Source organism: Bubalus bubalis, chromosome 5 (genome assembly GCF_019923935.1).
Source record: "Bubalus bubalis isolate 160015118507 breed Murrah chromosome 5, NDDB_SH_1, whole genome shotgun sequence".
In the NCBI taxonomy this organism is placed as follows: Eukaryota; Metazoa; Chordata; class Mammalia; order Artiodactyla; family Bovidae; genus Bubalus; species Bubalus bubalis.
Genome location: NC_059161.1, coordinates 37,758,900 through 37,782,315, shown reverse-complemented (window position 1 = coordinate 37,782,315; position 23,416 = coordinate 37,758,900). Strand labels below are relative to the sequence as shown.

At 39.2% G+C, this 23,416-nt stretch overlaps 1 protein-coding gene across 5 annotated transcripts in view; it reads right to left on the bottom strand.

Moving 5' to 3' along the window:
• Positions 1-23,416, bottom strand: part of KIF1B (kinesin family member 1B) — a 152,281-nt gene that overhangs the window by 59,075 nt on the left and 69,790 nt on the right. For 4 of the 5 annotated variants that reach the window (XM_045165717.1, XM_045165718.1, XM_045165719.1 and 1 more), the window contains 7 exons: positions 21,601-21,680; positions 20,294-20,369; positions 17,148-17,227; positions 16,503-16,609; positions 14,079-14,162; positions 13,681-13,861; positions 13,486-13,558 (listed from right to left, as the gene is read on the bottom strand). In XM_045165717.1, the coding sequence (XP_045021652.1) occupies positions 13,486-13,558; positions 13,681-13,861; positions 14,079-14,162; positions 16,503-16,609; positions 17,148-17,227; positions 20,294-20,369; positions 21,601-21,680 (681 nt within the window). Of the gene's footprint in view, positions 1-3,565; positions 8,348-13,485; positions 13,559-13,680; positions 13,862-14,078; positions 14,163-16,502; positions 16,610-17,147; positions 17,228-20,293; positions 20,370-21,600; positions 21,681-23,416 lie in introns of those variants that run through there. The other variant, XM_045165721.1, reaches the window with a different exon arrangement.

The window sequence follows — 23,416 nt, the reverse complement described above, 5'->3', positions numbered from 1 at the left end:
AAAGTACAGAAAACGCTTTCAGGAGTATTTCTAGAAAAAGGAACAAACACAGTGGCAGATCACAGGGAACACAAACTTTTTTTGAAACTGGTGTTTCCACGCTGACAGGAATAATGTAGAAGGAGAAAATCAGATGCTGTGAAAGAGAAGGGGTAGGTGTACAGTAAGTCCCTCAGAAAATGGAATGAAGGGAACGAGGGCTGGGCTAAGACAGGAGCACAGACAGTTCTTCCACCAAGAGGAGGGAAGGCCAGGAATGGGTATGAATGCATGGATGCAGACCTGGACGTGGGACGAAAAGAAAAACTTCCTGATTCCTTCTCGTTCTCAAAATGGAAGTCAGCAGCTGAGAGCAAAAAATGGCCATCTTTCATCTCCTGAGACGCCTGGTTGTAAACCTTCAGAGCATCCTGTGATTTTCCCTCAAGGCATTTGTCACAAAAGTACTATATGACCACTGGTGTGACTGTCTAATGGCTATCTCCTCCATGACTCTGTGAACTTCATGAAGCCAGGAACCTCTCATTCACCACGGAATCACCAGCATCTGGCACTTGTCTGTCTTCTAGAGTAGATACACAGTTGTGTGCTGACCTAGTCAACAGTTCTCAGAAGCGTCCGGAGGTTGGCAAATCTGCAGGCTGAATCCAGACCACCGCTTGTCTTTATAAATACAGCAGCTTTAGCAAAACACACCCACATCCATCCCTTTGCTTATCATCTACAGCTGCTATTCTGCTACAACAGTGGAGCTGAGCAGTTTTGATAAAGACCATGAGGCTCATAGGAGGCTTCCCTGGTGGCTCAGACTGTAAAGAATCTGCCCGCAATGCGGGAGACCTGGGTTCGATCCCTGGGTCAGGAAGTTTCCCTGGAGAAGGGAATGGCTACCCACTCCAGTATGCTTGTTTGGAGAATCCCATGGGCAGAGGAGCCTGGCGGGCTACAGTCCATGGGACCGCAAAGAGTTGGACACGACTGAGTGATTAACACTTACTTACATATGAGACCCACAAAGCCTAAAATATTTACTACCCAGCCCTTTACAGAAAAGGTTTACCAGTCTCTGTTCTAGACGTGGTTCTCAAAGACAGATGCTGATCCAGAAGCAGTAGGAACAGCAGCATCACTTGAGATCTTATCAGAAACACAATTATCAGACCCCACTGCAGACCTCCTGAATCAGAAACTCTGGGGGTGGGCCCAGCATTCTGTGTTCTCACAAGCCCCTTGGAAGCTTCTCATGCACACGACAGTTTTGAGAACCACTCTTCTGGGTGACACACACAGATGGATGATGAAGAAAACACGACAGATAAGGTACTTATTCTAGGTGAATTTACATTCTCATGCAAGGACCAAATAAGAGCACAGAGCTAATATTAAACAGTGGGCTGCCCTGGGATCAGCTGCAGCAGGAAAAGGGGCACGTGAGCATTGATCTGGAAGCGGAATTAGGCACAAGGAGAAAGGATTCTAGTCTTGAGGAAGTGCCAAAGCCCAGAGGTGGGAACAAGCTTGGCAAGCTCAAAGAACAAAGTGCTTGCACAGTGAGGGAATGTTAAGACATGAAGTCAGAGAGGCAGGCAAGAAGCCAAAACATGGACAGCCTTGGAGGCTACAAAGCACCATGGGAAGCCACTGGAGGTCACTGGCACTGACTTTTGTTTTCAAAGGATGATGCAGGTTGCCGTGTGGACAATGGTGTACAGAGGTCAGGAACAGGAGAGAAGAGACTCGTTAGGAGGCTACTGCGGTACTACTGGTGAGAGACGATGGCGTCACAATGAGGGCATCTCTAAGGAGATGGCATTGAAGGCAAAAATGAATGTCATAATTCTGGGTTTTCCAGTTAGGCTGCTTTTGACATTAGAGGCTTGGCTTTTTTTGCTAATACTGCATTCCTTTTTTCACGGTGGATTATAACTAGCAAGCAATAGCTAGAAGGGAAACATCCATGTTCCAGTTCTTGTCAACACCTTAATTTACTCACCACTGGCAGCACCATGCAGACACAGCCTCAGATCTATGCCTCTGGGGGTCCCGCAACACCTGTTCTTAGACCTGTGCAGCCCCTGTCTTTTCCTATCTCTCAGGCCTGCTTTGGTCTCATTTACTTTATTTTCCAACCATGGTTCAAGCAAGAGCCATTCACCACCTCATGGGATACATACACAGGCTTATCCCCACCACAAAATGATTCATTAATTCTATTTCCAAATAATCTATCAGTCACGCCCTCTCTCCCTGCCTGCTTGGAAAGCATCATTTCTCATTTAGTTCCTCCAGCAAGTTCCCAACTGAAGCACTGGGCTCTGAATCTGCCTTCTTCCAACTCATCCTCCCACCCAAACTTCAGCCATTTCTAAAAGGTTAATCTGACAATGCAATCTCCCTGTAGAATATGTGTTAGCTTCCATCACACTCAAGACAAAATCCCAAGCCATGGGATGGGATGCCATTAACCCAGCATGCCAGTCTGGCCCTTGCCCCCTCTCCCCAGGTCCACTCATCTCTTATCACCCTCCAACACACAGCTGTGTTCCAACCACCCCCAAGTCACCTGCAGGTCCCTGGACCTGACACGCTTCCTCCTTCCCTCTGCCATTCTTCACTTGGATACACTGACACGTGTGCTTTGGGATTCTGCTCTTGGTTCAGGGCTTCCTCTTTCAGAAACCTTTTCCCACTCTGCCCACGCTCACTCTGTGTATATCACTACACATATTATACTACACTGGAATCATCTGTACTGTCCTAGAAGTGGTCAGATATTGGCCACTTTTCCACCAGTTTCACCGACAGTAGAGAGATACAAAGTACCTGAAGGGAAAGAGAAAAAGCCTGAAGCAAACCAATCCAAGTTTAATGTTTCCCCCCAGCTCCAGATTTCATATTAAAAACTCATGGCAGGGAAACAAAAAACCCACGTAGATATTGTATTCTACTCTCTTATGTATGATTATGTTCTTTATCAACATAAAAAATAATGCATGTCCAAATGTTCAATAAGACTGATGGTCTGTTCCAGAAAAATCTTCCATTTTGTCCTGTTCACCTCTAACATATCACCAATACTCTGGGTGGAGAAAAGCAATGGTTAAAGGAAAAAAAGAAAAGTTAAACAGAGCTACTCAAAGCTTTTCAGAAATTTCGTGTCTACCTATATGTATGAAGGGAAGTTTACCATTTCATTTAAAGAAAACTTTAAATCAAAATTACATAGTAAAAACATAGAAAATACAGTTTAAGGTAAACTCAGAGAAGTTATACAGGGATATCTGATATCCTCATTCATCGTCAAAAGTAGAAAAGCTTTTATTTAAGTAAAAGGTAGCATAAAATAAGAGTTAAAGATCTCATTTAAGACAGAATTTTGATAACTCAAAAAGGGTAAGAAAAGCAAAAGCTCTAAACAAATGAAGTTCATGTAGAAATGTTGTTAAAAGATATGGTTTGTAACCATCTTCAGATGAAAAGCAACAAATAAAAGTCAAGCTCAGGTTTAATCAGCATCATGCTGTTTCCCGCTCCCCTCCTCCCACATCAGAGACAAATCACACTCTTAAAAGGTAACTTCAGTTTTTATTGAATGAGGACTTTATTTTTTAACATTACAAACTAACTCTCCCTTTCTGAAAAGGTAGATCTTACACTCAAAGACCAATCTTCAAGCATTTTTTAAAAAAGAAACTGGGGGAGAAATCCATAGTTCATTAACAAGAAGATTCACAACTTCTTTTTACAGTAATGATGGGAGGAAACCAATACACTTCACAACCTACAGTGGTTCAAACTAAATATCTAGAGCAGATTTTTAAATCTCATAAAGATGACATAAAGTGGACAATTATGAAAACTGTTCATAATACAGAATCTGGCTCTGACAGCATAGAACAAGTACTTGCTTTGCATTGCACCTAAGAAGGCATCTTCATTAAGGTATTCCAGGACAGCAGCTTCCCCTGCTCCCAGTCTTTTGTGTATATCATTAAGGCAAGTCTACAAAGGACCAGGAAGGCACAGGGGCATAGCAGCTGACCGGAGGAAACCTACGTAACTTCCTGTAGTCTGACAGCCTTTAATGCAGACACTGGTGTGGCAAACTGTGTTTTGTCCTGTTTTTTTTTTTCCTCCCAGCATCAATCTGCACCTGAAGCACAAGAGGTCACTTCAAGTCACTTCAATGGAATAAACAATTCCCATTCAATGCATTTCCAGTGAAAAGAGAAGCACCAGAAAGAATAAGAAGTAAAAATAAAGGTTTAGACTTGTTAGATAAACAAACTAACCCTGCAAAGAATACCACAGTGTGTGGTTTGATTTGTGAAACTGTACCAGTTGATTAGGACTCAACGTCTATTATTGTCAGATCATTATGTAATTTCAACAGCGCAAACTTTTCTTAAAAAACTGCACCATGATAACAGCTAGGGATATTTCAGTAATATAATAATGACTTAGTGGTGACCATTTACCTTTGGTCTTGTAGGATTTAAGCTTGGGGACAGATACTGTCAAATTCAAAAACAAAACAAAGCAATATAACCAATCACAAAAGCATGGTACTAGTTACTTCTTTAGTAACAGTCAATAAAGTAATTTCATTCAGATAGTTATTTTCTAAAATAAGTATCTGCTCTGAACTACATGAAGGGACATAGATAGCAATCAATCAAACCTTGGTTTCTTTCTTTCTGGTCATCTGAAATTAAGGGCTAGTTTAGATATCTAAACATTTCAGTAATCTGAGGGTGCCTCACAAATATAAATCTAATCCTTTGGAATATCAAGTGTGGGTATAGTGCCTACCACAACCCACATTTGTGAATGAAAACACTGTATTTCTTTTCATTCTACAGCCTTGTGATCACCAGTAGAAACTCACTCCCATTGTTCAGTGCCAAAGGGAGATACCTGTCCATAAGAAGATTAAAAAGGCTACCATAAAAATGAAAATACATAGGTCTATCCTATGTTATCTCAAGTTGGAAAACTGAGAGCCCACTTCTGATATAGAGTTGAAAGCTGAGTTATTATTATTATTAGTTTTAGAAAATGAACTTTTTGCAAGAAAGAAATAGAAAACTATGCCTAAGAAGGACAAATGCGGAGTACACAAGATACACTGAAGTGACTGATTTGAAGTAGCCTACAAAGTACATTCAAACCACCTGGTACAGGACACTGTCATCTCAACTAAGTCAGTTCATTACAAACATCACTCCTGTCTAATCTGCCATAAAACTTCAGCTGAAGACTAGGACTGCTCTAGCTATGAAAGCAAAAATAGCCCCCGAAGTTAATTGGAAGCAACTTTTTGTGCATTATGAAAGCATTTTCTTAGAAGCAAAGAAAAAAAAAAAATACTATGATTAAAAACAATGTTCTAATAAAGCATAGTGCCCACACGCAAAGGAAAAACATCCTATATAACCACAATCTGTGAGGCTTCCTTGAACATTAACTGCTATCCTGGATGTCATTTTTCACACCATCTGGAAGACAAGCGTCTGACAGGTGACTTAGTGTGACTTGGGGATCTTCAACAACGTGGTGTCAGGCAATCTCACAGACATCTCTGGCTCTTCACACCGCCTCTTAAAAAAGTTTCTGACAAGTTCAAGAAATGAAGGATGTAGAAAACTATTCTTTTCTTCCCATCAAAATCCATCTTTTTTAGTGGATTCTCCAGTGAGGCAAACTGAGACCACAACACAGTAAAATGAGGTATTGATACAGTAACTGTTCATCAGGACGTCTCTTTCCTTGCTTGAGAATCTGTGAGCGTTACTGCTGCTGACCAAAGAATAGTTTATTATACATCATCTCCTTTATTCTCAATCAGACCAAAGTTAACTTATTTCAGTATTTCATCACCCACTGAGAACAAGCAGCACACGGCCAAAGGCTGCAGCCTTCTCCCCATGTGTCACCTCTTCCCTCTCTCCACCAAATAACCTCCTTAATAAACTTATATGTACTACTCAAAGCATCATGTGTATTTTGTTGGTATTTCTGTTGGCGTGACATTGGTGAATAGTTCAGTGTCTTTCTGTATGTATTTGTGTGAGAAATGATGTTAAACTTCAAAATGCAAACCACAGACAGAAATCCAAGCAGGTGCCAACTTAAAGATTTCAGTATTATGACAGAATTTATACAAACACTGATGTATTCAAAAGGGAAAAAAACCTACTGAATCAGTTCTATGCAAAATACAGCTGAGTAAGAAGATGTGGAAGTTCCCCAGAAGATGCAAAGTTGTGTACTATAAAATACGTACAAAGACATTTAGTTCTGGCTTATGAAACTTCCAATGATATTTAAAGAAAGAAACAGACACGGATAGGAAATCCAAAGCTGTGTCCACAGCTGCGTGTTCTTATTTTTAAACTAATGTCTAACATTCATGGGGAAATAACTGACATTCAATTCAACATCTCAAATTCCTCTTTAGAATGTTTGCATAAACCAAGAGGCAGGTTATTTCTGGATATCAGATAAATTTATAGGTTTTACAAAAACATAACAAACTTACACCAAACAAGACCAGTCTGGGTAAGTAAGTATATTATCTAGGCACCAAGAAAGGAAGACAGTCTCAGAAAAATAAGGGAGGTCTCAGTGTTTTGTCCAAAATTCCAGAAACTGCCCACTTACGGTATACAAACAACAGGGAGGTGTTGAAACATTTACCAGTGTCTTATCTTTTAACAATAAAATCAGTTCATATTTTAGGAACATAACATTACAATCACAATGTAAATACTAAGAACTCAAGGCCAAGGCTAGAACCAACTCAAATCATAAGCTACCATCGCCTGTTTCCTCCACCAAGAATTCAAGCTTGTCCAGTAATTTAGACTGTGGTTTCCCGACCAGTTTTGAGATTGGGTGCCGAGAACTGCCGCCTCATTCTCGGAGGTGTCACAAACTGGCTACAATGGTTGGGTCTGTCAGTCTGCTTCTGACAAGAAGTGGCTGCACTGCCCTCCACCTGAGCTCCAGTGTTATAACTACAGTAAGCCTGACGGTGCTGGTGCATGTGGCGTTTCGCCTGAAAAGTCTGCAGGTCAGCGGTGGGGTGGCCACTGTGGGAGGCGAGCACTTCTGGGGAAGCAGATGCCTGGCAGCGCGTACTTTTCGGTTGGCCGTTATTGAGAGAATTGCTTCTCCAGCGTAACTGAGGTGGCTGTTGTTGATTATTAATGTGCTGCTTGCTAACCTGAATGTGATCTTGACTTCGAGTGCCCTGAGGGCCCCATGGTAACTGGGGATCCTTAGAAGCTGCTCTAGTCCCCTTTTCTTGGTTCTCCGGCTTATTTCCTTTCCTTCCATCTTCCTCTTTGGGAATCCTAAGCTCTATTACCTCATCTTCTGTGATGATGATGTGTGTCCCAGGACTCCATGAGTTTCTGTGTTTAGGGTTGCTCTTAAACGGAAACCGGGGCTTCCGGTTCTCCGGAGGGATGAAGCGATGAGGTACATTCTGCCGACGAAGCTGCTTTGTTATTTCCTGCTGCTGCAGGTTCTTGAACCGAATTTGCTCTTGCCTCATCCAACGCAGACGTCCACGTCTAAAAGCTGGGTCTCCGTTCATCAGCTGGGAGACACGTTCTTCTTTCCCAAGGTCTCCGCTGTCGCCTTTACTTACATCATTCTCAGGCTTGCTACTGGCACCAGCACCACTGGGTTCCTTTGATTTTTGGTTTCCTTGGGTTTTCTGTTCTGGAGACCCAATCAGCGGCAAGACTTTCTCCATTTTGAGCATTTTATTTCTTAAGACTTTTATCTCCTCATCTTTCATGTTATTTTGCTTTTTGACTTCTTGCAAAATATCTTCCAGCTTGTCTATATGAACCTTGAGGTCATCCACATCAGTCCCGCCTTTACTACTGGCCATTACGTCCTCAATCTTCTCATCCCCTACACCAACGGTGTCCCAGACATCCCTGGCCACTGCCCTCCAGGAGTCCCGCTCATTAGGATCTTTCTTCCCATACATGGCACAAAGCTCTTTCATCTTAACAATGGCCAAGGCTTCAATCTCCTGCCGACTATGCCGAAAATCATTGAGAGCAACCTCATAGCATATCTCTTTCACAGCCTGAATCTTAAGATCTGAGATGGTGACCCACTTGGAGTCTTTACTCAGGCGTCTTCTCTGGGGGATCTGATACATTTTTATTGGTTCCCGTTTCTTCCCACTGCTGGGGAGGCCGCATTTTTTAACAATGGTTTGCAGCTTGCTGGGAGGCAGCTTTTCTCTCAGAGAAGTAATCAGTTTCCAGCTCTCTTCGCAGGATCTCTTGTCAGAATCATCCCCGCTATCAGAATCCGCGTCCTTTGGAAAAACAAAATCAAAAATGGCCCCAAAATAACCAAAATTAAAATGTAAAAAAGGAAACTCAAATTGAAGAAAAAGCAAGCAAAGAAAGCCCTAATAAATTTAAAAATGAAACTAAAAAAGTTAAAAAAAAAAAAAACCCCCAAACAAACAAAAAACCCTAGATAATGTGCAAGTCTATTAAGACATATGCTTATGTAGATTATCATCAATATGAAGATTTGCTTTTTTTTTTTTCTAGTAACATTAATCCAAATTTCCACTTTGTGGCTTAAGTGATGGAATCTGCAATCAAATTCCTTAGGAGGGCTGAAACAGTGAGAAAGTCTCTCACTGTAAGGTCACATGAAGTTATTAACAAAATGGTGTGAAATAACATCTCCGCTATCTCAAGAGAATGAACTAAAACCTTCACCCCACACATGCTAACACCCATGCAGCCACTTCCCCACATTTGCCTTGGTTATTGCTGTTGCTTCTTCCAGAAACTCTTTCCCCCATGAGTGAGCACAGATGCCATACAAGATGTGACGAGCAGGCGGATTAACAAAGGTTAGTAATGCTGGAGAATGCCACGTTTTGTTTAGCTTTACTAAAAAGAGCAGCCCTAGAAAAAAGTTAGAAGATGAGAAAGTAGAAAAAGAAGCAGTCAAACAGGGATGTTAAAAATGCTAAGAATCCCTATTAGCAGACCATGAGAGATTCTTATCAACCAAATTGTTTTTCTGCTAGAAGGTAAGAGGGTTCTGAAACTAGTCTTTTCATGAGCACACATCAGATTTGCTACTTTCCTGTGTCATGACAAATTGATCTATTTCATTTGTTACAATTAAATTTTGTTAGCCATACAATAAGGACACATAAAAAAGGATCTTTATAGTGAGTCTGTTATTTTGTTTTCCACACACTTAAACCAATCTCATCTCCAAAATTTTAGGAAACAAATCTCCAGAACATAAACTAAGCTAGGAAAACATACTTTCATTTAAACATTATTTAAAATTGCCAAAGTAATATTTTAATAAATACAACCTAGAGATCTGTTGTTTCATCTATGAAAACCTATGGTGTTTCTAGTTTTTTGAGGAATATTACTTTAAGTTGACAACTCTATCAACATGTAAAACACAAAAGATTATATTCTGCTTATGTATTCTGATTGTGGACGCTATTAAAACATTATCTCCAACTCTCTGTCTTTCCAGCTGTTTTTGCACCATTACCTCTTTTTCAAACAACTTTACTTAGGCTTAAAACAGCAGTCTGACTTTACAACTAAGCAATTTCAATGGCTATTTGGATAATAACTGATTATTCTTAACAAACACAAGCAAATCTTGCTAACATGGGTCTAAATGAAAGCTGGGTTGGATTTAAGAACTCCCTATGACAGACAAGATTAAGGAAGGCTCTCTATTCAAGAGATAAAAGTTACTGGAAAAAGAACTACTCATAAAAGGGTAGTTCAAGGTAGTCTAGTAAATGAAAATGTTCTTATTTAATAGTCTCTTTGACTTGGCTATGGTTACCATAATCATCTCTAGGAAAGGTTTAGAAAAAAAAAAAGAATTGAAACTGATAAATAGTATCTTGTTTTCTAGACCAAAGACTTCTATTTCTGTATGTACAGTTACTTTCTAGGGAATGAAAAAATAACCCCTAACAATAATAGCAATAATTTGGCCCCTGAATTTGGAGACGTTACTGATTTGTATTATTGACATTTGCCTATAAATGGATACTAAATCATTTATAATACCTACTTATTTGAAAATTTATCAGCAAAAAACAGATAAAGCTAAATTTATAGACTCTACACTATTTTTTCCTTTTCCTTTTTAGTTTAAAAATCTTAAGTAATAAAATCTAACCTTAAGTGATAAAGGATGACATTAATAAACATTAGAGAAAAAAAGTATGTCTGACGTCTAAACAGGTTTTCTTGTATATATGCAAAAACTGAGTTATATAGAACACAAATTCGCTCTGATTCTTTCTACATAATTAACTACCAGTTTTTTCCTCTGGGCTTCTTTTATTTTCCTTTAAAAGTTGCCTAATGATGAAAATGAATACCTAATTAAGGAAATAACAATTCCAATTATTGCTTTAATATATTTAAGTGATAAAAGTTATGCCTTTAAACTCTAAAATAAAACATAACTAAATGAGTTTACATAAATTCAAAAGAACTAAGTTAAATCAAGTGGCCATAATTTTCTTTCTTTTTATAATACTGGTCATATTGTCTCTGTAGAATATGTTCTCTTTAAAGCTCACACATATCACCCTTATCACTTACTACTGGCAACAATACTGAAAACTCTTGCAAAACTTAAGTGCCAAGATTCAAATTCTATCTTATGTCAAAAAAAAAAGATTTTAAGATATTTAGATTCATTTATTACAGGGCTGGAAAAACTACTCAGATCTGTCCAACTCACATGTCACTAAATGATCCTGCTGTTTTGATTAAATATCAAATGGAAGGTAGGCCTCCTGAAGAGACTCTGCCTGAAGACTATGAAAATAGAGAGATGATTCCCAAAACATGTGTCAAAAAGCAAGCAGAGAAAGGACCAGGCATACAATCAAGCACTAACTAAGAAAGAATGTTCAGCAACGTAACAATGGGACATAGTGGGGGGAATTATTGTAATAAAAAACTCATGAGCCTGAATTCCATTTTTTGTAATGCTGTTATTATGCAAAAATAATCACATACAATAAATAATAAACATTTACTGAATATAAAGTCCTTTGTGTCCTCTCAGTGTTTATCCATAGGGTGCATTCAAAACATTATCTGTTGGTTGACTAATATAGGGTTATAAAAATACATTTTTAATTCAGTACTGTTAATGGCTAAATATTCCTCAGGCTGAAGTATTAGAAATCAACTCCTTTTGAGGATGAGAAATTTAAGTGGAACAGACAGTTGGACTTATAAGAGGAAAGAACCCCTTGCTTTAAGGAGCTGCTCTTAAAATCCTAGACTGCTTTCAGATACAGAGCAATCGACAATCAGAACCTGATTACTTGCAAACTTGTCCTCTGGAAACTAAATGTGCCCTGGAGCCATCTGGTTTGATATGAAATTCGCTCAGTCCTGTCTGATTCTTTTCAACCCCAAGGACTGTAGACCACCAGGCTCCTCTGACAATTGAATTCTCCAGGCAAGAATACTGGAGTGGGTAGCCATTCCCTTCCCAGGGATTGAACTCAGGTCTTTTGCGTTGCAGATTCTTTACTATCTGAATTTACTTTCTGTTTATTAACAGTCACTGTCTTTATTTCAGAGCACAGGATGATCACCAGCCATCACTATTTGTTTACACCTGGTTAGTGACTCAAATGGTCCTAGCAGCATTGGCATCACCTGGGAGCTTCTTAGAAATGCAGAATCTCAGGTCCTACCCAAACCTACAGGATCAGCATCAGCATTTGACAAGACTCCCAAGATGTTGAGAAGCACTGCTCTACTGGACAGAACACCAAAGAAAGCCAGAAGACTCATGTTTAAGCCTCAGACCCATCAGTTAAGAATGGGCAAGGGAGCATTTTTTTAGACTTTGCTTCCTCAACTTAAACCGGAGGAAATGTCTGTCACTTTATTTATATATATGGCAACTAAAGAGGGTTATTTTGGAAATCAGAAAAATGATGGATGTTAACACTCTCTGTAAATTATAAAGCTGTATACAAATACAAGACATTACTGTTAAAGGCTCCTTCATGTGTCACAAAGTTTTCAAGCCCTTAATCACACTGTAGTTGAATCTTTGTGTTTTCATTACAAACTAATGCCAACGAGGCCTCCTAAAGAGACTCTAATACACTGCTATTATCTTGCCCCAAACACTTGATTTATTCTTGCAAGCCATTCTTTTTTGGGCTTTACTATAATTTCCAAGATAACAAACTGAGTTAACGCACTGCCAAGAGTGAGAATCAAGCTGCTCTGGAAAAGACTGCTTTTGCACAAGGACTTGGCTTTTCTGATTCATTTAGCAACAGCCTCTCTTTTTCAAAGCACAGTACAGCTGTAAGGCTATGGTTTACATGCTGTATTTACACTTGGTATTCTATATGCTGTATTTTATGCTAAGGGAAGAAACCAGTATCCCAGCTTTCTCACTAATGCCTCCTTAACCAGTTTCCCCTTTCTCCCTAATACCTCTAAGAAGTCCATCAATCTTAAAAAATTAAAAATTCCTAAACTGCATCCACAGTATCCAAAGGTTGCTATGCCTTTTTCTCAATAACATATACCAAATGAATGCCTAGAAGGTTCCTATAACCAAGGCTTTGTAATCCAAAACTGGATGGCTTGAAACATGAAAATCTAACTAATGGATAAACTTATTTATTCATGCAATTCAATTTCTATAAAAACTAGAAAACCAATTAACATCATAAAATGCTATTGCCATTAGCATCACAAGCTGCATCCTGAAACTGATTTCTCAGCTACTCACACAAATGCTTTCTCAACCCAGAGAAACCGGACTTCCCTCTCCTCTTGGAGATGGTTGGGCAGCCCCTACTTCCACTGTCACCACACATGCCACGGAGACCCTTACTGAGAATTCAGACTCCATGCAGGGAACAGAAAAGGATTAACACATGCAACTGTGCAGCAACACTTTTAGACACAGTTTAACTTACAAAAAAAAAAGTCCACCCAGCATAAGAACAATCCCCAAGTCAGCCCAAGAGCAGAGAATTAGTACTATCAGGTGATCAGAAACAAAACCAAGGCAAACACCCATCAAATTCAATATTCAGAGTAATTATTATTGACAGAGTCACCCCTGGTGCATATTTAAAAACCACTATCAAGAGGCCAAGGCTACAAGAAAAGCTCTCAGTATTTCCTCAAAAAGCACTTGGTTTTGATAGAAGATGTGACTTTAAGACATAGAGGCACAGAAGTAGTACCTTTAAGGACAGTATTTCAGGCTAAGGCTACCAGGAGATGGAAGGTCCTTCTCCATGAAGGACACGAGACAAGAGTGCATGGTGTCAGTGAGAGCGGGAGAAGCAACGGGCGAGTGCTCGTCTCTGGGACGGGGAAGGTGGGACATGAGAGCAAGCTGCCCTTTCCTAATGGAGAATGTAGGATGGGCTCCTACCAGTCTCTGCTGCTCCAAGAGAAGATCTGCTTCTTCCTTCTCCTTTTTGTATAGGATCTCCATTTCCTGTAGCCTACAAGGAAAAGAAGAGCAAGAAAGAAAAGAAACTGTAAAATCATGGAGCTGTTTCAGGAATCCTACTAAATGCTGAAAAGAAGTGCTAGTCATGTGGGCCACATTGCATCTGTACAGTACCTTTTTTCCATCTCCTGTTTCATATCAATTCCTTGTTTTTCCAGAAGCTCTCTCTGGGCAAACGTCCAGTCCACAGGCTCAGAGGGGGTCTCAGCAGAAGGAGTCTTTTCCCGCTCAGCCCGTGCTTGCTCCGGGTGGTTAAAACGGAACACGTGGTTTTTACCCATGATGATACGGTTTCCTAGCACAATATAGAAATAGGGTTAAGAAATCACTTTTTAAATGTACACTATCTTGGTTAATAGCCTCACCTTCCCTAAAGCAAAAAGCAGTTTCTGGAGTTTTACAAGAACATAAATCCTAATGCTATCACTTCAACCTGAGACAAAGATTTAAAAATAAAAAGTTTCTTGTGCAAGCCATGTGTTCTGAAGACTTCAAGCCTCTCCCAGTCTCACCTGAGCGCAACTGAACAGGCTGGGTCACCCTCTTGCCATTTACGTAGGTTTCTGAACGTTCACAGGGCTCCAGAGTCACAATAACTAAGAGGAACGCAAACTAATGTTATCATCACAGACCATGGGAAGAAAACAATGGGAAGCAGTTGAGGATTCAAGGTGACTAGCATAGATTTCTGCAACCAATCAAGTGGCTCAGTGTCTATATAACAGTTCACTTTAAGGCACCAGGACCAGGGCTGCGGCTCAGATAGAAACATACTTAAATTCACTTAAGAATTTGATAAACTTCAGAAGAAGACAGGAAATGTTAGTTTCAGTGATATCTGGACAGTTCAGTATATAAAAATGAAAACCATCAGAAATCTTAAGTATGAGATATAGGTAATAATCAGAAAATTATGATCAAAAGCTAATATTTTTTCTTTTTTTAAAAAAATATTTTATTTATTTGGCTGTGGTAGGGTCCTAGCTGCAGCATGTGAGATCTAGTTCTCTGACCAGGGGTGGAACCTGAGCTCCCACACTAGGAGCGTGGAGTCCCAGTCAGTGGACCATCAGTTGTTGCTGTTGTTGTTCAGCTGCTAAGTCCTGTCCAACTCTTTGCGACCCCATGAACTGCAGCATGCCAGGCTTCTCTGTCCAACACTATGTCCCTGAGTTTCCACAAACTCATATACATTGAGTCAGTGATTCCATCCAACCATCTCATTCTCTGTTGCCCCCTTCTCTTCTTGCCCTCAATTTTTCCTAGCATCAGGGAAGAAATTTTCTCCCTGTACCACCAGGGAAGTCTCCAAAGGCTAATATTTTGATTCCTGTTGTTGTTGTTCAGTCATTAAGTCATATCTGACTCTTGCAAACCCATGGACTGCAGCCTGCCAGGCTCCATGGGATTTCCTACGCAAGAATACTGGAGTGGGTTGCCATTTCCTTCTCCAAGGAATCTTTCTGACTCAGGGATCAAACTCATGTCTCCTGCATTGACAGGTAGATTCTTTACTGCTGAGCCACCTGGGAAGCCCAGTATTTTAATTAGCAAGGAATAAATTATGTAGCAAATAGGAAAAGGAGTATGTCAAGGCTGTATATTGTCACCCTGCTTATTTCACTGATATGCAGAGTACATCATGAGAAACGCTGGGCTGGAAGAAGCACAAGCTGGAATCAAGATTGCTGGGAGAAAGATCAATAACCTTAGATATGCAGATGACGCCACTCTTACCGCAGAAAGTGAAGAGGAACTAAAAAGCCTCTTGATGAAAGTGAAAGAGGAGAGTGAAAAAACTGGCTTAAAGCTCAACATTCAGAAAACTAAGATCATGGCATCCGGTCCCACCACTTCATGGCAAATAGATGGGGAAACAGTGAAAACAGTGGCTGACTTTATTTTTGGGGGCTCTAAAAATCACTGCAGATGGTGACTGCAGCCATGAAATTAAAAGATGCTTACTCCTTGGAAGGAAAGTTATGACCAACCTAGATGGCATATTCAAAAGAAGAGACATTACTTTGTCAACAAAGGTCCGTCTAGTCAAGGCTATGGTTTTTCCAGTGGTCATGTATGGATGTGAGAGTTGGACTGTGAAGGAAGCTGAGCACCGAAGAATTGATGCTTTTGAACTGTGGTGTTGGAGAAGACTCTTGCGAGTCCCTTGGACTGCAAGGAGATCCAACCAGTCCATCCTAAAGGAGATCAGTCCTGAATGTTCATTGGAAAGACTGATGCTGACGCTGAAACTCCAATACTTTGGCCACCTCATGCAAAGAGTTGTCTCATTGGAAAAGACCCTGATGCTGGGAGGGACTGGGGGAAGGAGGAGAAGGGGACGACAGAGGATGAGATGGCTGGATGGCATCATGGACTCAACGGACATGAGCTTCAGTAAACTCTGGGAGTTGGTGATGGACAGGGAGGCCTGGCGTGCTGCGATTCATGGGGTTGCAAAGAGTCGGACACGGCTGAGCGACTGAACTGAACTGAAATTATATAGCACAAAAACACTATTAGCTTGTTGTTTCATTAATAACCTGGGCAAAAATCAAGATTGACTTTTTCTTCCCTTTTAGGTATAAATAAACTGTACTGGATTAAGACTAAAGGCCCTTCAAATCTCCCACTACCCAGGATATCTGTTCCCTTCTTACTTGTCTATTAAATAATTAAGATTCAAGACCAAGCCTAATTGCCTATGTCTTACTCAATTCTTAGCGGTAACAAAAGTGCTGCTTTTGTCCAGGCTTTTTTCATGTAAAGTAGCTATGTTCATGCCTGCATTCATAAGCAGCCCAGGTCCCCTCATTTTCAAATATTAGATTGTATATAAACATATCACTGAAAGAGACAGGGAATACCAAGTCTTGGGGATTTCTCATAATATAGAATGAAAAGGTTGTTGGAAAAGCTGAGCTGAGAACTCTCACCATCCCCGCTGTTGTTCCTCTCGCTCCGGAAGATACAATGCTCTTCTTTAATGTGAGCCCCACTCAGCACGATGTCCTGGCGCCGCTCAGCATCTGCTTGGCCAACCCTGAACACAAGGGAAAGTGTTTCCCAGGGAAATTCAGACACAGAAAGCACCACAAACAATGAGCCTCTTTCTCCCAAAGAATATTCTTTGGTACGTACAAAAAAGGTACTGCTTTTTTTTTTTTAATCAGAGGCTGTGAACTGCAAACTCTATTTTCATATATGATCAACCTCCCTGCATGAGAAAAAGATATGAAGAGGTATATCTGAGTTATTTGGTATATACAAATATTTGTATATACCAAATAACTCAGAGACATCATAAAAAGATACCAGTAAACTAATATACTTAAAAAATTCATATAAGATGTTAGGAGGATAAATTTTACATACAGTCTTCTAGAACTACACATGCTAATTGATTCAGCTGGTTAAAACACTGATTTGAAAAGAGTACAGAGGACAGTTTATAACTATTTCAGATGAGAAAAACAGCAAATTAATAAAAGAAATTTTTTACCAAACAACTTCCCTTTAGCTATGCAATCATCCTAAGAGAAAAGAAAGCACTGAGTGAGCAAAAGAACAAACAAATGTACCTTGTAATTCCATCTTTGATGTAATAAAGTAGGCACTCGGACATTAGAGGGTCCTCATTGAGGTTAACAAGATGTGGTGTCTGAAAAAGGTTAGAGATGATCAGCGTGGAACAAGCACCACTGAGAGGGCTGCGAGAGTGACAGGGGCGCAGAAGAGGCTGGATGGCTCCTTAGATTACCAGAGTGCCTAGAAGCAGGGCTTCTTTCATTCTTAGTTGCAATTCCATGATAAACAGAAAATAACTCTCTTCAGGCCTTCCCAAACCACACTAATGCATTCTATTTAAAAACATGAGCTCTGGGATAAAGAACAATATCCCATTCTTAATAAGGTCAAAGCATGGAGAACACAATAGAAAAATCAGAACAGGCTGATTCTCTAGGGGAAAAAAAAACATAATTTTTTTCAACACTTGAAGAGCATTCAAAATTCTTAAAGAGCAGCAGAATTTGCCACTCCTAATATTCCACTGACATGCTAATTATTTTGAGTTGTTACACAATAGCACAGGCAGGGAGAGGCTTCCTCTGAATCCCCTTTCCTGCCTAAACACAGATTGTCCAAAAGGAACTTAGAAATCCCCTCCTGGAGTCTTAACAACCAGGAGAGAAAAGTAGAAGTTGACACCACACCCAACAAACTTTGTCATATCTACCATCTGCTCTTCAAAGGGCCCCTTCATCTTTTCCTAAAAGCCAATTACCTTCCCCTGACAGGCCTGCCTCCCTGTCCCTTTCCCTATTAAAATGGCATTTAAGCCAGAATTCTAAATCATCTTAGGGAGTTACTCATTTTTCCATGGGGTTCTCCCATGTATACACGAGGTACACATGTTTAAATAAATCCCCCCTCTCCCCCCTGGTTAATCTGTCTTTTATTCTCATTCAAGAATTCAGAAGGGTAGAGGAAAAATTATTTTTCATCCCCTACAACTGCCAATAAATATGTAATTTTTCATTTATATCATAAAAATGTTCCCACATCCCCTGTCATTTCCCTCTATAATTTTTATCAGTTCTTCCATGGTCCCAGTTATTGTCTTTAGTTTGTCAGTCTTTATCTTAAAGAAGAAATTAAAATTACTGATATTCAATAACACATCTTATAAAATCCTCTTCATCTAACTCATGTTTCTAAAATCTTTTAAAAAACCAACCTTCTTTTTCTTAAACAAGAATTAAAAATTACTGACATTCAATAACACATCTTATAAAATCCTCTTCATCTAACTCTTAATGTTTTTAAAATCTTTTTAAAAACCAACCTTTTTTGGTGAAAATACCCCACTGGGATCCAAAAATAAGTCACATGGTCTTGGGGTCAAAATCTACTCAAGATACAGTGCCAGCAAATGCAGAAAAATGAAAGGAGAGTCAGATGAGCAGGTTAAGAAAAGGGAGTGCAAAAGATCATTTAAAAGAAATTTAGGAAAACCTTTACATCTTTCCAACTAATATGTCTCTGTAGCTGGTTTGAGAAAGTCAAAACCCTCTTGGGCAGCATTCTTTAAAACCTAGCATAGCACTGGCCTAAGGAAACCAGAACCTCAAGAACAGGTTTTCATTTTTTCTCTTGCCTGAAGAGTACTTTCTCCTAGTTCTTTTGAGATATGAATGACAGTCTGCATATATTTAGGTTGTACAATGTGATTGTAAAAGGTGTCAATTTGATACATATATGGGTAAGGATTACCAATCAAGTTAATACATCAGGAATAGGTTCTAAAACTGAATTTGAATGTGGTTAGGGGTATCCCTTTCTTTCCTGAAGAAGTCTAGAAAGTTAAAGCAAGTAAGAAAAAGCTCTGGAAACAGATATCTCAGTTTGGAATTCTGTGCTGTTTATAACACAGTACTTATTCAAGTTATTTAAGTTGTTACAAAAATTTTCCTCACTGTTCTTAACACTAAAAGATGTTAAAAAATAACTTTAGATATATGCAAAGGCACAATCTAAATTTTATTAAGTCTATAACTGCTAAAAACTCTAAAATCACAAATAATGTATCTGAATAAAATAGTGTCTTACTGAAGGAAAAATTATTAAATTATGAAAATCACTGACCTTTGGCAATATAAACATATAAAATACTGTTACTATTGTTCCAGGTGTATAGCACATATCTAAAATGTCTTTAAATCAATCTTCTTTGATGAAAATAATAGAGCAGAATTTATTAAAAAGAAAAAAAAAAAAAGAAAAACCTAACCAAATATATCCTAACAAAAACCACAGGAGTATCTCATATCAAATAAAACAAAAGTACCAACTGAAAACTCTATACCCTGTTCTATGCTAACCTAGAGAGACCACCATCAGACCCTCGCATGAAGAAGTTTAAGTATACAGTAGCCAATCTGAAGTCAGTTGAAATGAAAGACCATTTGTTATTAGTATAATTTTATGCTTTGTACATCAGTATATGTTCTATTATTAATAGATAAATAAGCACACAAAATAACCATTTCATAATAGCTTCCCAGTGTCTATTAATAACTAAGAAGCAACTTAGTAAAAAAAAAAAAACAACTTGTTTTTCTAATTAGCTAAAAGGTATCTACTGCTTAACAACTAGGACTACCTAAGTAAGTAGGAGGGTAACTACTGAAGTTTAAAAAAAAAAAATGAGAAGGGAGAAGAGGAGGCTAGAAGGATAGCACAGAAACTGCTTTACTCAGGACAATGGCTATCACACAAAGTGTAGAAGCAAACTGAAGTGGTATTTTTCTACACAAACCTGAACAGCTGAAATTGCTTCCAAAGAGTTATAATTCAGGGTTGCTGGTACCTGTGGGGAAATCTACATAGAAAGAGTAGCCAAACTGAGGCAAGATGTGCTAGGTTAGGCTAGGAATTTACGAGAAAGCAACCATTAAGATGAGTAAATACACTGAATAATGACCAAAGTTACAGATTTACTGCCTTGGATTTTATTTCTATAAACAGTAAACATTTCTGAAAACATTTTAGAAACAGGTTGGCCTTGCAGTGTAAGATGAAATAAAAAATATCAGAAATTAAGCCATGTCTCAAGGTTTAAAAGAAAAGGAAGAAGAGCCAGCCCTGAAAGACATAAAATGCCTCGAGGACCAAGACAAACAAAAAGTGTCTCAGTCTGGTTCACTTTCACAACACTGTTTCCTACCTTTTTAGGAGAGAAAACCCCAAGGGTTCCTCCATCTTCCCGAATGGCAACTCCCATCTCAGCCAACAAGGCTTCTCTAGAAAGAGCAACAAGTACATCAGAATCACAGTACCAAAATGATAAGTATATCAGTCTAACATGAATTGGAAGGTAAAGCAAGCAAAGCAAAAACAATTACCTATGTTTAAAGTCAGTAACACAAATGTGAAAGAATCTACTTGTCCCTTCATCAAATAGAAATTATCTTTAAGAGAAAATAGTACATTCAAAATAAATTATGTTCCTGTCTTATGTAAAGCTGTATTTACCCAAATAGCAACTTTGTCACATCTGACTCTGGAAGCAGAAAATGATTCATAAATAATATGTCTATTAATATTTAAAAAAGGAAGAAAGGAATACACCCTGAAGGCAATACATCCCATTCAAGGAACCATTTCTTAAAAATCAACAAAAGCAGTCAGAAAGTAGCTCTGATATGGGGAGTACCATCTATAAATGTGGTTTTCTCAAATGTCATGTTCCCATGCCTACCATCACATTGATTTAACAATTTTAGCTTAAAATCTCTACAATAAAGAAGAAAATTCTGTTTCATACATTCACTTTATCAACACATTAGTGCTCACTTCTACCTCATCTTCCAGGAAGCAAGAAGAAACTAACATTAACTAAAATGTATATATTTTTAACAACTACTTTACTCTTATTATATTTTGGCCATGCCACACAGCATGTGGGTTATTATTTCCCTGACCAGGGACTGAATCCATGCTCTCTGCATTGGAAGCACAGAGTCTTAACCTCCGGACCACCAGGGAAGTCCCTAAAATATCTATTTATTCCAACAGCAAAAAGTATTATTTGAGGTCATGTTCATTCTTAGGGTAGAAAATCGGGTTAAGATAAAATACAGATTTTGGCAACTGAAACTACTTAACCTCTTACCAAAGAGGTTTTAGGAAACATCACTCTGAAAGACAATAATCAGAACAGGTTTTTTCCTCTGGGCCTTTATCAAAGGCAATCTTTTTGCAAATTGAGAACACATTCCTCAATATCTTCCATTTTTATATGGCTCCCTAGCAACATGTAGTAGGTAACTAAGAACAAGACTGCCTAGAGAACAAATATCTGAATTTCACTTGAGTGTGAATCTGGCCAGAAGTCTCACACAGGTTTTGTTTGTTGGTTCTGTATTTGGGGAGGAAAGGTTGTTTTTAACTTCTATTTTATCTTTTCTTACTATAAACGTAATCCAAATTCCCCAGATATTTTAGAAACATTCCAGAGTTTAACTTCCTGACCTCTCCATCCTGATGGCCTCTGTTTTACGCAGCTTCTCTTCCCAGGTTTCATTCAACTCAGCAATGATCTTCTCTGATTCCTAAGGAGGAAGTCCATAGTTAAAGTGTCAAAGAGTCTTGTAAGCTAACTTTCTGTGCTTAGGAAGGATGGCAAGAAGCAGATGATGCCCTCAGAGGATCTGAGGCAGAATCTAATATGATGAGGTTTTTGTTTTTTTTTTTCCTTTCTTAATATGTAAAGAAAGAAATCAGCCCCTGATATATTAATTCCCTTTAAGTTCTAATAAAAATACCTTTACAGTGCAAGAGAGAGAAAGAGAGGATGTATGTGCATGTGTGTGTGTGTGTGTGTGTATGTGTGTGTGTAGAAGAAAAGGTAATACTACATCTTCAAATGCAAAGCACTTTCTAACAGCTACATCTACAAAAGAATAAAGCGCTCTAAGGTATTCATTCGGAGAAGGCAATGGCAACCCACTCCAGTACTCTTGCCTGGAAGATTCCATGGACGGAGAAGCCTGGTAGGCTGCAGTCCATGGGGTCACTAAGAGTCGGGCACGACTGAGCGACTTCACTTTCACTTTTCACTTTCATGCATTGGAGAAGGAAATGGCAACCCACTCTAGTATTCTTGCCTGGAGAATCCCAGGGACAGAAGAGGCTAGTGGGCTGCCATCTATGGGGTCGCACACAGTAGGACACGACTGAAGTGACTTAGCAGCAGCAACAGCAGCAAGGTATTCATTGCTTTTTGTTTCACTATAATTTCACCACAACACTGAAGGGGTTTAGAATATGCTCCACTAAAATATGATATCTTGACACATTGAGTATTTTAAGCCCAGTGATTTAAGAAATGGTACAAGCAGGAAGGAATCTCTGACCTCCTGAAGCTTCGTAAGACCCTCATGAGATGTAACCTTCCTACCCCTGGAGGAATGCAGCATCCTTATTTCTAGAAAATGAAGGAATACTAAGAAGAATCTGAACAGACAAACCTTGATAAGTCTCCCAGGTTGCTACAGACATTGTTTTATTGTGCTTCGCTTTATTGCACTTCACATGTAAGGCGTTTTTTACAAATTGGAAGTCTGTGGCAACCCTGCATGTAGCAATTCTATTGGTGCCATTTTTCCAACAGCATTTGCTCACTTCATGTCTATCACATTTTAATAATTCTTGCAATATTCCAAACATTTTCACTGTTACTACATTTGTTATGTGACAGGCGATCAGTAATCTTTGATGTCACTACTGCAATTTGCTGAAGGTTCAGATGACAACATTTGGTAGCAATAAAGTATTTTTCAATTAAGGTATGCACATAGTTTTTTTTAGACATAAAGCTACAGCACACTTAGCAGACTACAGTATAGTGTGAAGTTAACTTCTATATGCACTGGGAAACCAAAAACTTCATGGGACTCACTTTATTGTGCTATTTGTTTTACTGCTGAGCTCTGGAAGTAAACCAGCAATCTCTCTGCAGTGCCAATACTCTTAGCTCACCTCCCCCTTGTTCTATCACACTTTTCCATCACTTTTCACACTTCACCAAGCGTCTATGTTTAGTCACTCAGTCATGTCCGACCCTTTGCAAACCCATGGACCATAGAGCCTGCCAGGCTCCTCTGTCCATGCAATTCTCCAGGCAAGAATATGGGACTGGGTTGCCATTCCCTTCTCCAGGGGGATCTTCCCGATGCAGGGTACAAACCCAGGTCTCTTTCATTGCAGGCAGATTCTTTCCTGTCTGAGTGACCAGGGAAGCCCTAGCATAAAAATGCTCACGTTTAACACTTCTTTGGGTCTTCCT